At 40.7% G+C, this 19,830-nt stretch overlaps 1 protein-coding gene and 1 long non-coding RNA gene across 2 annotated transcripts in view; one reads left to right on the top strand and one right to left on the bottom strand.

Moving 5' to 3' along the window:
• The window catches only part of LOC311624083, an 86,546-nt gene that overhangs the window by 25,227 nt on the left and 41,489 nt on the right, over window positions 1-19,830 (top strand). The window lies entirely within an intron of this gene.
• Window positions 1,750-18,201, bottom strand: ST8SIA3 (ST8 alpha-N-acetyl-neuraminide alpha-2,8-sialyltransferase 3). The gene is made up of 4 exons (XM_084886919.1): window positions 17,717-18,201; window positions 16,219-16,341; window positions 13,251-13,808; window positions 1,750-10,740 (listed from the first exon to the last, which is right to left on the bottom strand). The coding sequence occupies exons 1-4, from the start codon at window positions 17,893-17,895 to the stop codon at window positions 10,458-10,460; spliced, it is 1,143 nt and encodes a 380-aa protein (XP_084743045.1). The 5' UTR covers window positions 17,896-18,201; the 3' UTR covers window positions 1,750-10,457.

Raw genomic sequence — 19,830 nt, 5'->3', positions numbered from 1 at the left:
GCTTACTGAAGGTGGGGTCTTCCAATCATGCTGTTGTGGCTTTTTTTTTTTTTTTAATCCTACACAAGTTTTCCTTTTGCTTGAAATTATTATCAGCCAGCCTCAAGAACAGGGTAAACTTTGTGCATTAATATGCTGGGACATCTTAATGCTGGAATATGGATATTGAGAAAAACAATTCCTAGGACTGTTCATGAATTCATTGAGTCTTCAAGTACTTAGTGAGTGTTGATCATGGTCAGAGCAGAGTGAGGACTTTGGTGTCTGCGGTGTAGGGACAAAGATGGGAAGGGTGATAACGAGAGTTGAAGTGGTGCATAGACTCTATGGTGTGTCTGTCAATCTGTCTGTCCATACATTCAACAAATATCATTTGAGAGCCTACCAAGTTCCCAGCACTGTTATAGGCATTGGGGATATGGTGTGACTAAGACAGGCAGTTACCTGCTTTGTAGAAGGTAGAGCTTATAATATGTAGAGTGGAAGAGTAGTCTTTATCCATGAGTAGATAAAGACTATCATTTTAAGTAAGGAAAGAAAATACTATCAAGAAAAATAACACATGGTATGGAGAAGAAGGCTAATGGGGATATTCAGGGAAGGCTCTATGAAGGGGTGGCCCAAAGAGGGACTGGCGTGGGGTAAAGGTGCAGGGAGCACTGGACCCAGAGTCATGCAGCATTCTCACTTTAACTCACAGTGCAGCATGCATCGAATCCCTCAATGTCTCTCCCTCACCCAGTAATTGATGCAATGCAATGATGTATGCAACTGTGTATCATTCAAATGTACAGTGGAACCTTAATTCTCAAACCTAATTCATTCCAGAAGGTTGTTTGAGAAGTGATTTGTTCAAAAACTGAATCATCTTTTTCAATTAGAAATAATGTAAATTGAATTCATCCATTCTAGACCACCAAATGATTTCTTGCTTTAACCTTTCTTATATATAGTACATGTTTTATGTACTGTTTAATCTATAGATAAGCGCTTATTTTTAAAAATTTATTGAACCACTCCCCACGCTTTAAAGGAATCACGTTCAGCACTCATTCCAGGGGTGTCTTTAGGCCAGCACGCAGCATCTTTGCTTGTTCACTTACCACTGCCTCCCAAATGCTGTCACTGGCTTACTGCTTTTTCTTTATCCAAATCAACAGGTTTTCCTACCTCTTCAATTGCCTGTGACCATTGCTTCTTTCACACCCTAAGCAACATTACCACTCTTGATGGCCTCTTTAAGTTTTAAAATTGTGCTAATCATTTATTTCCCCAGCAACAAAAGCCTTCTCTCCTTTGTCGCCTGAGAGATGCTTTTTGTCATGCTGAGGTATCAGCATGAAAGGGTTGTCAGTTCAAAAACTGAAATTTGGTTCCACAATGGAGACATTTTTTTCTGTGAACAACTTGGCCAAGAACTGAATTGCTGGAGATGGGAGACGTTTGAGAAATGAGGTTTGACTGAACATATTATTATTAATAACATTAAGGCCTGCTGCATGATTTGCATTTGAAGTACCTCTGGAAAAATTGTGTGTGGAAAGCATTTTTAGTTTTTGCTATTAGTTCATTTCTGTAGGCAGTCAAGTCCAGCCTTTCTGGAGTCTCACAAATCTCCAAGGAGAATTCTTCAAAACACGGACAAGGAAGAAAAGGAGGCTGCACTTCATCTTTTCACTGGATGGAGTGTGCTAGTGTGTGCGTGTGGGTCTTCCTAATGAGACAGAAACAACCAGCAGTTCTCCAATGCACAATAAACCAGTTTATTTAAAAACAACGCATTCTGTACTGTGTTTGGCACATGAGGCAACAAGGCAGGCACATTCACACGTAACAGGTACACGTGGGGAGCTATCGAAGCAAATCATTGCATTTCTTCACAAACTACAGTCACAATGCACACGCGATTACCTCTACAAAAGAAAGATGAGCGTCCTTGTTCACCAAGAAGGCAGAAGATATTTACATGTTCCTCAGTCCATTCCTTCAGGTCTCCATGGCTCTGTCAGTCTGGCAGCGTGTTTGCAAGAGACATGAGTCTGATTCCTAAGCTCCAAGGCTTCTGAGGGGGCTGAGAGGAAGTGAAGTCTATAGTGCCAGTCACTAGGCATAAAATAGCAATTTCCAAAACAAATGCATCAAGTACGTGGGAGGGAAGGCGGGAGAGGGCTTGATGGTCTGACAATATAAGAAGCATTTATTTTTCCCTGTCACATGCTTCTCGCACATTTCTTTAATAACTTACATTCACTGTTCTTCTGCTATTGCACCTTTTGGTTTCATCATTATAGAGAGCTTTGTTCTTATTTTACATTGATATGACATTATTTAAAACGATGCTAAGATGAAACGGTGAAACCAAGGAGGTTAAGTGAGAGAATATGTCACAAACATTCTTTTGTCTTCACCTCTGATTTATGCTTTCGCAGTGGATTGTCAGCTTTCCATCTAAATAATGGAGGCTGCACGTTGTGGTGTAGCACAGCCAGTGTTTGAGGTGCCCAGACTCCAATTCCAGGTAACTGGCTGGGAAGTAAGACACTTCCTACTTTTGGAACCTCAGTTTTCGCACCTCCACATTGATAATGTTGGTTTAGAATCCAGACCTGAGATAATGTCTAGATCTGTGAAGTGCTGCTGTGTCCTGTGTAAGTGCAGTATTTTTGTTCTGTGTCCTGGGATAATTTCAGTGCTAATTGGTCAGCACTTGATGATTGGATCTAAACCCATCAATAAACCCCTCCCAGGCTCTTGGCTCTCAGACTGCTTCTCTCAATAGGAAGGGCTCAGATCTATATCTTAAAATGTGGTTAAAGAGCATTTCTGACATGGAGACCAATTATTTTAAGTCTTGCAAAAATGGTCTAGATTCCAGATTTCGAGGAGAAACTTCCCCTTCCTTTTGGCAAGTATGCCAATGACTTTATGCCATCTATGCACATTGACTAAACCTTTCTCCCATTATCTACCAATTTTCCTTCCCCACCTTCCTACCTAACAATGTTGTGAGAGTGGCTGGACCCCAAAACTGGATTTGCTGTGAACATGTTTATAATAGAATGGGGCCTGCTGGCAAGTCCCTTCTGCTTATGTTTATGGACTTACATCTTTGGTGTCCAGAAAAGAGCCAGAGTATGGAGGTGTACTCTGTTCCCAGGCTGCATATATGCAATTTTTGTGAATACAGAATAACATCTGAACATGTACCTGACTCCTTTAAAACCAAATGTAGCTTATCCAGTGCAGAGAAACAAACACATTTAGATGACTTAAGGAGAACAAAAACCAGAGGTGTGCCCTGGCCTTTTAAACATAATATAGAAAATGTCGAAGTTGAGTTTCAAACATTTATAGTCCAGCAATGTCTTACTAAACCTATAGATATATACTATAGCGAGGGAAGTAGATTTGGTCCTTTATGATCTAATTTTGATTTACTACACACAGAATAAAAAACAATGGCCACTTATTGTGTATGAGGAATTCAGAACATTTTTTTTTTCTAGCACTGCCTTCCAAAGGATCTAAATAAACCCATTTAAGAATGATTTCTACCAGAAAAACCTCTAATTTGCAAACAAAGCTTGTTTTGTTGCTCACCAGGGTGTCTGATTTCTAAGTACTCAGTAAGGAAAGGCTTTCACTTACAAGCAGTGTTAAGAAGGAATGTTCACTGCTCAGCATCGAAAGAACTGCAGTGGCCAAATGTTTGTTGGCAGTTTTTATTTTCAGGATTCAGCCTTCCACTAGCTTAGCTAAATGCAAGGCATTGCATGACACCTTCTTCTGAAAGTTTGCCAAGTGGTATTCTATTTAGTGGTGTTTCTTTTCCATTTGGAACTTTTCTGAGGGCAAATACTGGTAAAGCTCAGCTGAGTGCATACTCAAACCCTAGGAATGAGGCATCCTGAGTATCTCTTGGTGGGGTAGAAACATTTGAACTACAGAACCGATGTAGGTGTGGTGTGGCCAAGTAAACATATGGGATGTCTTATTCTCCCTCTGCTCCTTTACACACTAATTTCCTCTTGATGTCTATAAATTTTGTGTTGTGTCAGAAGGATGAAAACACATGTAATACCTTAATTAATAAAAAAATTAAAAAAAAGAATATACATGGGCACCATTTCTCAGTAAAGAAAAGAAAAGCAAGTGCCCAGGGAAAATTAGAGAAGTAGAGAAATAGGTGATGGACTATAGGCTATGAAATAAGATCAGCCAAATATTGTTTCAATTGGCAGTTAAAAGCAAATGTTTACCTGGAAACTCACTCTTAGAAATGAGACAAGCCATGGCTAGTAATCTCCTAAGGTACTGAGGAGTATGTTAAGAGGTTCATAAGAGTCACATGGCTAGGGAATATTTTGAACACTTTAGGGTCCTTAGCCTTGGGACCCAACAGTATACTAAAAATTAGAAGAATCAAAGTAGAAATGCTTCCCTGGGAAGAGAGTGTACTTGGGAATTCTTCCAAAATCACTGATAACATCTCCTATTTGGTACTCACTGACTCAGAAATTGATGGGCTCTTTAAAACATTTTAGCCGGTTGACATCAACTTAGTAGCTTGAAATTGGCTATGGTGAGAGTATTTATACTATAGAAATTGGCAAGTGCTACAAATCAGGTCTTCATCATTCTTTAGAGCCAATTGTTGAACATTTAGCAGCACATCAAAGAGCTTAAAACTGTCAGTCTCACAGAAGGGAATTTAAAGGAGCCCTTTACTATCTCTGATGATTAAAGGCTCTGCATGTGCACAGCGATGGAAAGCCAAAACTTCTTTATGATGGGGCACCCCAGTGCCACCTGACTTCCTCACATATACCCAGTTGGTCTTAAGAATTTTAGCTCCTTGATTTTTAAAAAAATTGGTTTCATTTTAACATGGGAACATTTGTATTTGGGGTATTACATGGAGGTTCAGAAATCAGACCCCTTTAGGGACATTTTAAGCTCTGGGAATGATATCCAAGTAGAATCTGAATGATTAATTTAACTTCCTTGCTTCTCTATCTATTTGTAAAGATAAGTTACCTGAGATCCGCTTCTTAGTTTGAAATATAAAGAGCTGGAATAGGGGTAAAGTATAGTAAAGCTATGGCTCTCCACTCTATCTTTAGTCTTGCATCCATTCTGACAAATTTACCAGTTGAATGATTGAGTCAGTAAGACTATGTCTGTGTTGCCATGTATCCTGATAACTTCAAGGAGCAGATCTGCTACTTGCATAAAGAGTAGTAAGCTTTCATCTATTTTGGTGATAATGATATATATGACTTTGCTATATATCGTTCATTCCCAAATGATGGCCACCCCAGAATCACCTGGGATTTGTAAGCTAGGTTTATCCCAGGACATAGAGTCAAAAGTGTGTGGAGCAAGAGCCATACATTTAAAGAGCTTCTCATGTCATACAACTTTGTTTGCTGGTGGATCAGCAGCATAATCCAGGTCCTAACCCTATAACGCATTGTGGTCTTAAATTGCAGTCAGTTATTCTATGACAGGCTCTTTACTGTGATTCCACTGTAATCAACAAGAGAATGAGCATCACTACGGATTAAAACATCTATTCAAACACATATATCTTCAATAATTCATTACAATAAAAAACATTTTAAGAAATACTGCATAATACAATAACAATGTTGGAAAATTTGCTGTGGTTAAGCAGAGTGTGAAAGAGGCATATTTAGTCATTTTGGTCCTAGGTGTCCACTGACCTGTGGCCTTGATTAATTGGGCCACAGATTCAAGACAGGTCAATCAGGTGGCCCCTGGGGGCTCAGATACTCCATCGGGGTTTTCCAGCCACACACTCATAGCCCCAACTCTCTTTGAAATAAAAAGAACAGTTCTGCACATTCAGGGAGAAGTAGAGGCCAAACAGATATGTTTACCTGGCACATTCACACAATTAGGGGAAAAAAGATTTAGAGATCTTTTACTATACAGAAAATTGCTCAGTCTGTCATTTTGCACATGAAGACCCAACCTAAATTATTCATTATTATTTGCACATCTTAGCATATTGAACTAAATGTAGTAATACAAAGTCTGCTGTTGAAATTGCTCAGAATGTGGAAGGCATTGACAAAGGTATTTCTTACCTCAAGGAGTCTCAGCTGAAAATATACATATGGAGAAGTACATAACCATTCTCAGTATTCAACTTTCAAATTATGCATACATATCACTAAGACAAGATTTTATTAAGATGAATAGATTATTGAAGATTCCAGCTGTCAACTGTGACCCATGAATAATTGAATTGTGATTTATCAGAATCATAATTTACCAAGGTTTCCTCTCATTTCAGGCATAATGTATGTTATTACCGGTAAACTTTTTATAGCTAAGAATCTCCTTTATTGTTTTGCATTTAAGAAATAAATAATTTGGGGTATCTTTTCCTCCTTTACAGCTTTTGTAACTTATTTTCTGTGCCTTGTGAACCCCAGACCAAAATCACTTTCCCTTTGAGCCTATCTTCATTGGATGCTGATAAGGCCAAGAAATATTAGATGAGGAGGTATAATTGCTTCTCTGATTATCTATGCAATATTGGGAAAATCACTTAGCTTCTCCCATCCTCCATTTCTTATTTGTAATGTCAAGGATGAGGACTAAAGATGCTCAAAGGCTCTTCCAATTTCAGTGTCCTAGGGTTCTACAAGTCTGTCCCTGCTTCCTTAGGCCTCGGGTCAACATCTCTTTGCTGTGTAAGAGTGTTTAATAATTAGTACCTTGCCCAAAGTCAGAAGAAATGCTCTTCCATTCCTTGGCTTCCCCACCAAATAGGTTAGTCCTGGCATTCACATTCATGGATAATTGGAGGCTCAGGCACAAGGAGGCAGAGGCAGCCTCCCCCTTTACACATTTTGGCTAGTAGCCCATGGTAGCCTGATACCAAAGTCATAGACAGATGGCACAGTGGTCACAGTCAGCACTGCTAAGCACATGACACTACTAAACACAAGTACTTTTACAAAGGTTAAGTACATTTAAGACACAGAAGCAAAAGAAGAGGAGCCATAGATGTTTAATTATCAGATAGGAAAAAGACTTTCTGGGTGTGGGAGGCATTCTTGATATCACATTTTAACTCTGCCTCCCTTGGAACTGCATGTCTGCACATGATATTCAGAACCACCATGAAAACTTGAGGGACTAGCGTTAAGCAGGTTGCTAAATGTCCACAGGTCTTTCTTAGCTCTACAACTGAATTGGTCATTTGTATTGATATCACGTATTGGGGGTTTTATGGTGAAATTAATTCCAGTTGTTGAGAGTGGACTCTGCTGTGAATATCGTAAAGAAGAAAGGTTCTATCAAAAGGATGTATTTAACCTAGAACCAATAAAGCAAGGGCAATGAAAAAGCCAGAGGTTTGTAGCTGTAGCTGAATCATGAGGGGGGACCGAACTGATCCAGCTACAGGTCCTGCCTTTCCAGTTCACTGCTCTTGACCACACAGGGAGTTCTGGTTATGAACACCGCTGCCTTTCATATCAGCACTTATGGGATTCACCAACTCTTTTGGTCATGGCAGTAGTTGTACAGGTTTAATCTTTGAAACAGTCTTTAAAAACAAAGAGATTTTATATAATAAGCTAGCAGTGGTTCTCAACCTTTCTAATGCCACGACTCACAGGTTTGAGAACCACTAGCAGGGTTGCCTCGGTCAAGGGTATAGCTAACAATAAAAATAACCATAAAAACTGACATATATTGAGTGCTTACTACATGCTGAAAACTAGGGTAAATGCTTTACCTACATATTGCATCTAATTTTTGCAATAGGAGGAAGGTAGGCAGTATATAAAATTTATAAATTATAAGAATGGTGGTTAGTCACTGTGGGAGGGCTTAAGATTTTCTTCAGAGATTTTTAAAGAAAAGGGAAGAGTGATCTTTTTGGATCAGGAAGTCCTGCCTAGAAACAGGATATAAGCCTGGTCTCTAAGTTTTCCTAGTTCTGAGGCACAAGTTTATTTCTTTAATATTTTGAGTTCTTGTGAAAGTGAGAGATGAAATGATGTTGGGAGATGAAAAAGTTCTCCCACTCTAGATTAAGATGAGCCAAGAGTGAAATGAGATTTTAAAAAAATCCAACAAACACTTGGTTTTATGATGAGATCTAATTTAAATGTTTCACCATAGATCACTTAACTGGTTTTAGGGATTCTGGTTCTTTGCTTTTTTAACCTGTCTGGTTCAAAGTGTCTACGTATTTGTATTCAGTGAAATTTAATGGGCACATTGGGATTAAAACTCTAGTCAAAATCTGGCCTGTGCAATATTGGCATTAATATCACTTAACTGTAACCTAATGAACTAAGTGCTTATTAAAAGCCAACTAAACATTTTGTCAGTTATCAATCTAACAGTGATCCTGACAGAGTCTAGCATGAGAACTGTAGTAACATTCTCTTTAGAGTGACAGGGAACAAGCATGGTTTTGCTAGGCATCAAATTATACCATTGAATTTAGAAATTTATAATTATTTCAAATATCAATCTGTTTTAGTGTTTTCCATTTTGAAATATCTATTCCTATTTCTCCCCATCTATTTGGATGATTACCATCAATCAGAGTTGTAAGATGTCACAATTGGCAGCATATTTGAACCTGTATGGTTTTTCTTTCATTAGTTAATATCTGGATCTATGTAGGCTTCTCTGATTAACTTTTTAAAAAATTTGGAATAAGATAGCTCCCATTCAGAACCAGGTAGACCATGAGCATAAGGACTATGTTTTTCCATATTGTATTTGGTTTAATTGTAGGCATGATCATATTTTTCCAAAGGGGTGGGGGGAGTGAGCTGATCGATTATTGAACTACAGCAATTCTTTTCAACAGTATTTGTAACATTGCAAGAAATCTAAATGAGATTTCTGGAAAAGAACAAGCCACCCCACCAAAATGTATTATAAATACAGTATGCTTGACTGGCATTTGGAAAGAAGAAAGAAATTCTTATTAAAATTTAACATCGACTTGGCCAGACTTTGGGCTGAATTGGAAGAACAAAATGCTGCCCAGTGAAAAGCCAGGGATGGAAGTGATGTGATATCTACTTCTAAGGCTGAAATAATGAAAAAGAGAATGGCCCACTAATTTCATGGCAAGTCTGCACATCTCAAATTCCAAGAGTTATTTAGTACCAAATTTTGCCACTGCACAATGGCTTTTCATTTTGAAATACTTAATTTGTAGATGTATAAATCTGATTTCAGTGGGAAGGGGAAATATTCAGTGTCTAGAATTGTCTTGAAGAGAGAAAATGGGTCTAGGGCAGTGCTGGTGGACACAATGATGGTGAAGTTGACCTCACCTGAGCACTATTCATATGGAGACCTAGCCAACCTGGAGGCTTCTACTCTGCTCGAATCTTGCTGGTTCTCACAGGCTCTGAATGGGCAACGTGGTTACAACGCTTTAAGGTAAATGGGGTCCATGACAACTTCTAAGCATTCTTCTTTCTCTGTGTCCCAGGCTCTTAAATTGACTCATTGCTTCTATATTCTGAGAGTATTCCCAGCCCAGTGCTTGAATTGGGATTGTGAGAGGCACTAAACCCAGGCTGGAATGCCCTTGCAGATATGGCAACAGAATGATTTGACATAATAGCACTCATGACAAGTGGCCATGCCACCCAAGACATAGGCTTTCTCTGTGATTGTAAAAGATGCACTGCATTATATGCCACTCACCACAGAGGGACCACTCTGCTGTAGAAAGACCATCTGAATAGTGAGTACTTATTAAGAGGCATTTCTTATCAAAGTAATCGAACAAGATCCATCATGATTTGCTCAGTTTGTCATGAAACATCAAAGTTACCCAGAGCTTTGAACACATCAAATACAGATGCAACATATGCAAGCAAAACGAATTCACTATGATTCCTAGCAAATTATTACAATCCATGGCAGTGGGGAAAAGGAGAGACAGAGATAGAGGGAGAGAAGGAAAGAGGGGGATAGAGATGGAGAGATGATATATGCATAACAACTTTTTATGTTTCCATTTTGAAGAGTCCAATCCCACACAGGAAAAAATGAATCCTGCCCAAGTTGACTAGAGGCCTCTCATTATGAGCACTATATCTTGAGCAAAGCTGCAGAAACTCCAGCTCCAGTCCTCATAAAAATGGGAGGCAGTTTATTATTAAAATACAAACATGAAAATATGTCAAGCCATTTGTTAGCAGCATGGTTCCAAATGCAACATTCCATTTATCAATCAAGTTTTAATTATGTGGCTTCAATGCATCTGTCCTGCTAAGACCCTTAAGAGAGCAGTGCAACAGAGGGAAAGGAGACATCTTTCTTTTAAATGGCAGACATTCTTTATAAGAAATTCTCTAGGGTTCTATTCTGATGACTATTCAATTTTATTTGGGGCACTTTTTAAACCACCATTTGGCACTTTCTGTTCAGAGTTCTTAGGCACAGTGTGACAGAGTCAGCTTGGTGAGCCCTTCCCCATGCATTCGGTACAGCAGCTGAAACTCAGCAGGCAGCTGGTGGGACTCCTGCCACTTGGTGGTAAATTTGGTTCCTTTTTTGTCATAGTAATGGTATGGAAGATCTTCCTTTGTGTTGGGGTCAAATCCAAAAGGCCAAAATCCATACAAGTGGATCTCTTCACATATTGCTGATGCAAGGGTGTACATAAGAATACCAGTGCTCAGCCGTTTGGGTGACAAATGCTTGTTTTTCCAGTACCTGTGGAACAATAAGTATAGGTGGATTCAGTGGCCAGTGTTGAAAGTTTCAGTCAGAGGTCATTTGACTGGGCTGGGAGGTCAATTTATCCAAGCAACTTGGATACTACTTGCTTTGAATCTGTCTTTTAGACTATAAAACACCTCTGGGCAGGACTAGCTACATAATTTGTGAGACCAGGAGCAAAATGAAAATGTAGGTCCTCATTTCAAAATGTATTGAGAATTTCAAGAGTTCAGTAGCAGATTATTAAACCAACTGCTGGGCCTGCCTAAAAACGGGCTTCTGTATGAATCACAAGGCTGCACATATTGGAAGCCCACCCTGCCTCTGGGTTGGCCTAGACTCTAGGGCTAGAGAATGGTGGCTTCGACTGAGTGGTGACACTACAGGGGCCCACCGGTGAGAGTGACTATGCTTCTCAGTCACAAGGGGAGCTTGGGAGTGTGAAGGGGTTAATTACTCTAAAGGGATCCCTTATGTCACTTCCTTTTCCAAAAGTTAAATCTTTCTTATTGGGTTTGGAAAGATTACGGGACCTTATTTTTTCATATTCTCTTGTAAAAAAAAAAATCATATTCCCTGATTTTTTGTTTTTTAACTAGAGCTTCCCAAGGCCTTCTTTAGCATGTCAGGACCTAAAAAAAAATATATGAATACTTTCTGAACTTAAAAAAAAGCTAAATTATGGTTTTTATCCCTTCCATATTTAGATAGTATTCTGTAGCCTTTCTTCCTACAATGTCAAATATTTGAGACTGCTGTGGTGTGTGTGTGTGTGTGTGTGTGTGTGTGTGTGTGTGTGTGTGTATTTATATCATTGGCTGTGTAGCAGAATTAAACTGTTCATGAATCAGTTTCTATGGAATGTGTTTTGTTCAAGTTTTCATTGAATCAGTGTGTTTGATTCAAGGCTGAGTGGCTGTGGGACACTATGGCTAATTCTCTGGATCTTCTGAAAGGTGGGGCAGGGAAGGCCACAAAGGCCAGTTTCCGGAAGTTTTTGAGCATATACAGCTCCTTCTTCACACTTTAAAGTTAATCCTTTACCATACCAGTTGAAATATAAATATTCAATCTTGGTTTTAATATTCTAACTTATAGGAGTTAGAATGACTAGTGACAATTCTTTTGGTACTGTTGAATTTAAATAGAGCCAAGAGAGAAGCAAAATGATGAGGTCAAAGACCACGGGAGACACCAGCTTCTCATTCTGGTTCTGCCCCCTTTTGGACAGTTACATTGGGTAAATAACTCATGCTCTTGGTACCTTGGTTAATTCATCTTTAAACTTAGGAGTTGGGCTGCATTACCTCTTGTGTGGGCTTCAAAACCATACAGCCTGGAAAATTGGAACAGTCCTTGTAATGTTCTCTTTCTCTCAAACAAAAGGTTCTAGTTTGGACTTTAAATGATGGTGTCACCCTACCTGTTAGATACATACCAGTTTACTAGACGATGATTCTTTCTTCTATGAGAGATGAGCTAAACAGATCTTAAATTTGGAAAACTTTAGAGGACTACTGGATGGGAAAAATCTACTGAGATAAAAGTCTTTGAAATTCCCTGTTTTCACCAGGCCTCCAAGAGCCCACTGTAACTTGTAGTAATATCTGGACAACATGTTAGTACATTTTAGCTACTTGCATATGGGTAAATTAGAGTTGAGTCAATTTCCTCAGATGACTTAAAGAAAAAATACTACAAATAATACTGGTTTATAAAACGCCCCTGGATTAGTGGTTTCCAATTCTGACTGCATGTTAGAATCATTTGGGGAGTTATTAAGACCTACCAAGTACCTGCCCCTACCCTTCTCCACAAGACCAATTACAATAGAATCTCTTAAAGTAGAGCTTAGGTAACAGTATCTTAAAAAAGTTATCCAAATGATTCCAATGTACAGCCAGAGTTAAGAGTCATCAGACTAGATGAAAATATTGCATTTCTGGTCAAATTACAAGGGAACAAGGAGCCCATAAAATACTACTCACATATTTTGTCATTCAAATCCCAAATTACAAAGACAGATTATGCAATTTATGATTTATTTATGTGTTTATCTATTTTGGACATTTATAAAATATCCAGATATCAAATAAAAAGAGTATTTTAAGTCAATTGCACCTTAAAAAAAATACTTGATTTGTCTAATTTTGCAGTTGGCATTATTAGGCCATAGCTACTCATTTAAAGAAAATTATTGATCTCTGATGACTCATGGCTGGTTGGGGGGCTTACCACTAGGTAGAGGACAAAGAATAGAGACAGTAGGATGATGAACCACCAATCTCCCTCCCCCAATTTGGCACTGGTGACCAACTAGGGGTAGGAGATTGAACTTCTTACCTAGAACGGTTCATTCATTCATTACAAAACACAGGAGTTTGTCCTAAAGTACTAAGCTAACCACAACAATGAACTAATTCAGTAGTTCCCACCCCCAAGAGATTACAATATTGATGTGCCATCTGGTGGGGTATAAGTTAAAGGCAATAAAATATACACACCTGTTGACATGTTGCATTATATTCCCAGGCCAAGCCAATTGGACTTTTAACTGACCTCTGTGTTCAACAAAAAAGTCAACTAATGTCCTGGTAACAGTTGCTGAAGTGTGGAAGAAAAATGCAGGGATCCAAAGAATGGCCCCATCGAGCTTTTTTAAACTGAGGAAAAAGTTGTTACGGTCCTGAATGGTCAAAAGATTGTTGTAATATTTTTCCAGGATGCTGGGATTGAAGGTGGTAAGGTTGGTTTTCCTTCCAACATCTCTTTGGAATGCCTCCGTAGGGGCGAAATTGCAACGAAAAACAAAATCTGACTTATCTATTTCTTGTCCACACCGGCTCCCTGTCAGGATCCCACTATTTCCAACCACAGCACAGACATTATAATGCTTATTCACAATGGGTGACACCTCTGGAAGCAGTGATCGGAAGTTATTGCTAATAGAGAAAACATATTTATGGTTGGAATAATCATAGTGCATCAGTTGTCCGATCCGAACACTATTCTTGGTCAAAGAAAAATTTTTTATTACATCGACATGCTGAAGAATTTCTTGCCTAAAATAAAAAGAAATTCATTAAATACATCCCATTCAAAATTGATTTTTCCATCTTATGTCTTATGCTGCCTTTTCATTCAGACAAGAATCACAGGCACATTGAATCCAAGAAAGATTATACATTCATAATAATTGTGGTCTTTGAGGGGAGACTGTTTCAGAATCTACAGACATGTTAATCTCTCAGTCAACTTGTGAATGTAATCCTTCGAGGCTTGTAAGTGTTGTAACTTACAGTTTTCGCTGCCATTCTTTGGTTTTCTGATCTACATGAAGAATATATTTGACTAAGGGGAAGGCACAGGTTAAACTATGTCAGAAAGATAGGGAGACAATTGACACAGGCCCCAAGGAGCTCACATTAATGCACACACATTGGTGACTTAGAGTTTGTAATTAGGGACTATTTGTTTGCTATTGGACTGCAGTGTTCAAGGAATATAAAATATCACTGGTGTACAAATAAGAGCCAACTGGATATGAGTCAGTATAATACTATCTATTATTAAAATATGAAAATGGTGATGGAAGTGGGTGTAGTTGAATATTTAATAGAAAGGAGATGATAATCTCATTAAGGTCCTTTGAATAATGAAACAAGAATATTTTTCTACTTGATTATATAAAAACACAATTTAGTTGGAGATACCTAATCCTCAGAAGAAGAGACCATTGCAAATCCTGGAAAAGTGTGTATTTTCTAAGAATTCAGAGAATAAACAAGGTGAAGGTGATACTTAGTACTAATTCCAGGTTGCTTTCATGTTGAGCTTTTAGTAAAATTAAGCATCTCTTAAAGTCCCATCTATTTAAAATATTTAAGAGAGCTGAGTAACATATTACTATAAGATTCTACAATTGCTATAAGATTCTACAATTCTAAGAAATCACATTGAATTTTCTTTGTCTTTTGCATTAAAAAAATAGCAGAATTGAAACTAAATGCTTTGCATATCATTGCTTTACCTAAATTTTATTTTTAAAATTACTTCATTTGTCAAAGTACAGAGCAACATAAACTTAAAGCTTTAATACAAAACTTCCAAAGTTATCAATATTGCTCTTACTAGTACAAGTTGTTACAAAGGTAAAAGTAAGTTTAAAATGATGCTGGAAAAATTAATTAAAGATTACCTAATGCATGGATTGAAAGGAGGGAAGTTTTGAGAAAGAAATGTTGTTCTGGCTGGTCATTTGGGTCACATGGCCTAGTGTGTGAAGAATATTTTTATTGAATTAAAAATATGTTTTGGGAAAAGGAATAATGTGTTCTACCCATTAAAGTTTTCTATAAAATTAATATTGTATTAAAAACCTAATGGTTAAAAAAAGGCAATTCCTCGGTTTTAGAATTAATCAATTATTATCATAGATTAATTTCTAATTAGTGTTTTAAAAGTTTTAATCATGATCACATAATTATGTCAAAAAAAGTATGTCAACTTTTAAAGAAAATTGGATATCTATTAAATTTGCTTTAAGTCTGTCATTAAATTAAAAAAGAGAAAGGCAATAAGTAGAAGTGCTCTGACCAAAACACATTCCCCTAAATAGACTGGTAAAATAAGAATTTAAAATAAGTGTTCCCACCCTTAATGAATACAGTAGATGGCCTTATACCCCATTTAGCAACATAATACTTCCACCAAGAAGGGAGGAGTAATGATTTATCTGGGGTTGCTAAAAGTAGACCAGAGTCACTAAGGAGAATAAATAAATTTGAATAAATCTAATCCTTCCTCCCCACCTCAAAAACAAAAACAACCCAAAACCAAAACCTCAACTGCTAGCCCTATACCACATCAGCTCCTTCATCTACTGTATAAAGGAGACTGCTGCAAGACAATGCATAAGAATGGTGTTGGGTAGCTTTTATTAAAATATTTTAATAAATTAGAAGCTGTCAAAGTTTAATGAAAACAAGCAGACAAAACCATTCTTAAGCACCTGCATATATTGGGGCCAAGATTTTCACTAGTAATCTGACAAGTATGAATTATAGTATTTTTTTTATTATTTCATTGAGACAATACTATTTTATTTAAACATTTTTTTTTCCCAAGTGGGGGAAATGAAAACACATTTACAATTAACTTAAAAAATAGATGGCTTTGGCAGCCATGCATGTTAACTATAAATCATGGTGCTCAACTAAGCCCCAGTTATAGAGGATATTAGAAATACCTTTTTTCTCCCATTTAAATTGGCCTTCCTGATGTTTTCTTTTTATGAGAGGGCACTGCATACATAAAAAAGGGTCCCCAATCATTCTTTCTACACTCAGGCCAAGAAGGCAATACAAATACATCTCTGGGTGGGGGACAGAATTTTTTTGTTTGATTATTTTGTTTTGTTTTTTGAGCTCCAGAATTCAAAAATACCTTTTGGACCTTTTCCCCCTAGCCTACCTTTGATGTAAAAACGCTGTCCGATTAAATGTCCACTTAGAAGGTTTGTCTTGAAGTTCGTGGGCCAGAGAATTCGTAATGGGCACAAATGACGGATTTAGAAACTTCAGCGCAAATTGTGACCTGGAGAGGAGTATGAGTACAGATAGACAGGCTGGCCTCAGCTGGGGAAGCTGAGGGAGCCATTAACGCCCCGCCCGCCGGCTGGGGGCTGCGGGCAGGCGCGCACACGGGCTCCATCCCACCACAGGGCCCCCTCTCATGTGGTTCACTGTCTGCTCCCCACACACACCCGGGAGGAAGAAGAAGAACTAGGGAAATCCGTCTCCATTGTCCGTCCCGGTGGGTCCCGGAGAGACCATAAAATGGCCGTCTGGCGGAGAGGAGAGCAGGGGCGGGCAGGGGCGCGGGCGCAGGCTGCTGTGGTGAGGACCAGGAGTCAGCACCGCGGACAGCGCCGCGCCACGCTGGTGGCTGCCCCTGCGAATTGATTTTTGGGGAAAGGGCTGAGGACTCCCTAGACCCAGGGGAAGGCTGGGGGTGGCTGCTGCCTTAACCTCTTCCTTCCCGAGTTTCGGTTTGACTTCACTCCCAGTCTCTGACTGGGGACCCCAGAAGCTACCGGCTCGGCTGGGCTTCTCTAAGGTTTGCATTTCTAAGGCCCTTGCATGGACCACAGAGTGGCAGCTTGTATTTGCCAGCCACCCAACAGGAGGCCTTGCTGTGAGAACTTCTAGGGGTCAAAGGTAGGGTCAGGGGGTCCCGATGAGTTGTGTCAAGCTGCGCCTGGAGCCTGCCCCTGCCCAGTCCAGCTTGGCGTCAGGCTATGGCTTAGACCTGGGGCGAGGGTAGGAGGCCCTTAGGAGGGCGGGGAAATTGCAGAAGGGGAAGGTGGAGGTGGGGGGCAGGGGGAGCCAGAGGGAAGGATGGCAGCCTGGGTTAAAGGATCAAGGTAAAATACCCCAGGGGTTTGGGGAGAACAGGCCTGCACAACGACATTTGATGATGTATGGGCGGCGAGGGATGGGAGTGGAGGAGGTGACAAGCGGAGTGCGGCGCCTGCGCCATTACATCGCCTCTGGACTGTCCAGAGCCCAGCCTAGGAGTCTGTGGACAGGGCCCACGGAAGGCACTCACCTCACCCACGTCCATCTCCCGATTCACTCCCCGCCCTGCCCCCAAACACACACACCACACAGTGCTTCTCTCTCCACCATCATTCTCCTCAAACCCTACCCTCATTTTGGAAATGGGGGAAGCGATGCCAAGGAAGAATAGGAGAAATGCAGTCATATCGATTAGTACAACAGAGTTTAGGGGCTTTGGGTTAAAAAACAAACAAAAGGGAGGAGGCAGAATCGGAGAGAGGAGTGGAAGGACCACGAAGTTTGTCTTGCCCAAGGTATCTCAGAGAACCCCAAACACCCACCTCATGGCCCTCCCCTTCCTCCTCGCCCATATACCAGATGCCCGAGGGCGCTCAGAGGCCCTCACTCACCGGAATCCCGCGTGGAGCATGTACATTCGGGGCGCCCCCGGGCTGGCGTACTTGGAAGTGGTGAAGATGTTCTCCTTTTTCAGGGACACGTAGCTGATGAGCGATAAAATCAGCAGGGCAACACTGAGCATGACCAGCCCCAGCACACTGGCGACCCGGGCCATTTTGCAATTTCTCATCCCGGGCTGGGCTGGGCTGGGATCAGGAACAGCGGGGAAACCGGTCCATTGAGCAGCCAGCAGCTCGCTGGCGTGTCTGGCGTGTGTGTTCTCGCGCGCGTGTTAGCGTGTGTGGCGGCGGTTGTGGGGGAGGGGACCGGGTCGGGGAGCCACAGAGGCAGGAGGGGAGGTATGGGGGTGGGCCGGGACCCCAGAGAGAAGTGGGACCCTCAAGGCTGGGGTGAGCAGGCGGGGAAGCTGAGCAGGAAGATGGAGGGTCTGCGTGCGGCGCCGCCGAGAGGGAGTGCGCAGCGCTGTGCGTCTCAGGCTGCGGGCTCAAGCTCCCCCGCGCGTTTCCAGCGAGGCTGCCATCTCCTCCGCCGCCGCCTGCAAGATAAATGTGATTGGAATAATGTTACAGTTCGATCTAAGCACAGGATTTAATTAATGAACTCTAATCTCCCAAATAACCCGGGGAGGAGCGGGAGAGGGAGAAGAGTGGGGGAGGTGGCGAAGGGAGGGGAATTGAGGCTGGAAGGATGCAGCCCGTGTCAACAATCTCCTGCTGAGGGGTGCCAGTGAAGAGGGGGCTGTAGAGAGACAGAGGCCTGAACTTAGCTAATGGACCATCCATTACTTTATAAATATATCAGAGAATGGGAGACAAACACTGGATTTGCTATTCTGGAGGATACACACCAGCTGGGTGCTTCTGAGTTGCAGGGAGAGTAGTTTCAGGAAGGCAGACATTTAGAAACTTCTCTCTCACCACAGAGGCACTGACCTAGACCCCCCAGGAATCACTCTCCCCAGCTCCCCAGCAAGGAAATCCTAACCAGCTGGCCCAACCTGCCTTGTGAGTAAGTAAAAACCTCCTTGGGCCCTAGCTGGTTTGGCTCAGTGGGTAGAGCATGGGCCTTCTGACTGAAGGATCTCAGGTTATTCTGGTCAAGAGCACATACCTGAGTTGTGGGCTCCATCCCCAATGAGGAGAACGCAGGAGGAAGCCAATCAATTATTCTCTTTCATCCTTGATGTTTCTATCTCCATCTCCCTCCCCCTTCCTCTCTGAGATCAATAAAAATATATTTACCTCCTTGGAATTTTCCAGATGAATCTCTCATCTGCCTTTCATGCTCACTACATAATTTGCTTCTCTGCAAAAGATGTGCAGTGCCTAGTGAAGTTCTGGCTCCCCCTCCCCTGTCCACAGCCAACAGTCCCAGCGCACAGAAGGTGGCCAACAGGGTGGGGCTCTGTGTTCACCAGCCTGGAGCATTCTCCCTGTCTTAACTCTGTATTTCCCACATTTCTGACTCATCCCTGTGGCCAGACCTTGGCTATGGGCCACCTCACAGTCCTGAGAAGCCAAGAAGCTGAAGGCATTATAAACCTTGTCCATTATAAATGCACAGACCCCTCTTTTGAAGGAACCCAAGAACCAGGCTGTCTCTGAAGGTGAAAAGGAAGCCTAATACTTTGACCTTCAGTTTCTTTTAGCATATTCATATGTTTCCTGTTTAAATAACCATTGGAAACAAGAATTAATCCATTTTCAGTCAGGCTGTTGTGTGCTCAGAGGCAAGCCACATGTTTCTTTAAAAAAAAAAAAATATATATATATATATATATATATATATATATATATATATATACATTTTTATTGATTTCAGAGAGGAAGGGAGAAGGAGAAAGAGAGATTGAAACATTGTTGAGAAAGAGAGAATTATTGATCAACTGCCTCCTGCATGCCCCCCACTAGGGATTGAGCCCACAACCTCAGCATGTGACCTCCTGGTTCATAGGTTGACACTCAACCACTGAGCCATGCCAGCCATATCCTGTGGTTAGCTTGTGGCTTCTTCCACTCCAGCTTTACCCTTGGCTTGGCCCTTTTAATACTGGTCAATAAGCACCAATGAAAGAAGCTGGAGATGAGAAATTGGTTTTCAAGAG

This window comes from Pipistrellus hanaki (assembly GCF_964339955.1).
Source record: "Pipistrellus hanaki genome assembly, chromosome: 6".
Classification (NCBI taxonomy): domain Eukaryota; kingdom Metazoa; phylum Chordata; class Mammalia; order Chiroptera; family Vespertilionidae; genus Pipistrellus; species Pipistrellus hanaki.
The sequence above is the reverse complement of the archived record's forward strand: the minus strand, read 5'-3'. Positions and strand labels throughout refer to the sequence as shown.

What these genes read in the sequence shown, in the direction of transcription:
- ST8SIA3 (XM_084886919.1), bottom strand. Translation starts at nt 17,895, where the DNA reads ATGAGAAATTGCAAAATGGCCCGGGTCGCCAGTGTGCTGGGGCTGGTC. An exon ending in ATGCTCCACGCGGGATTCCG is followed by an intron (nt 16,342 to 17,716) that starts GTGAGTGAGGGC and finishes ACTCCTCTCCAG; the next exon opens with GTCACAATTTGCGCTGAAGT. An exon ending in ACAGCGTTTTTACATCAAAG is followed by an intron (nt 13,809 to 16,218) that starts GTAGGCTAGGGG and finishes TTTTTATTTTAG; the next exon opens with GCAAGAAATTCTTCAGCATG.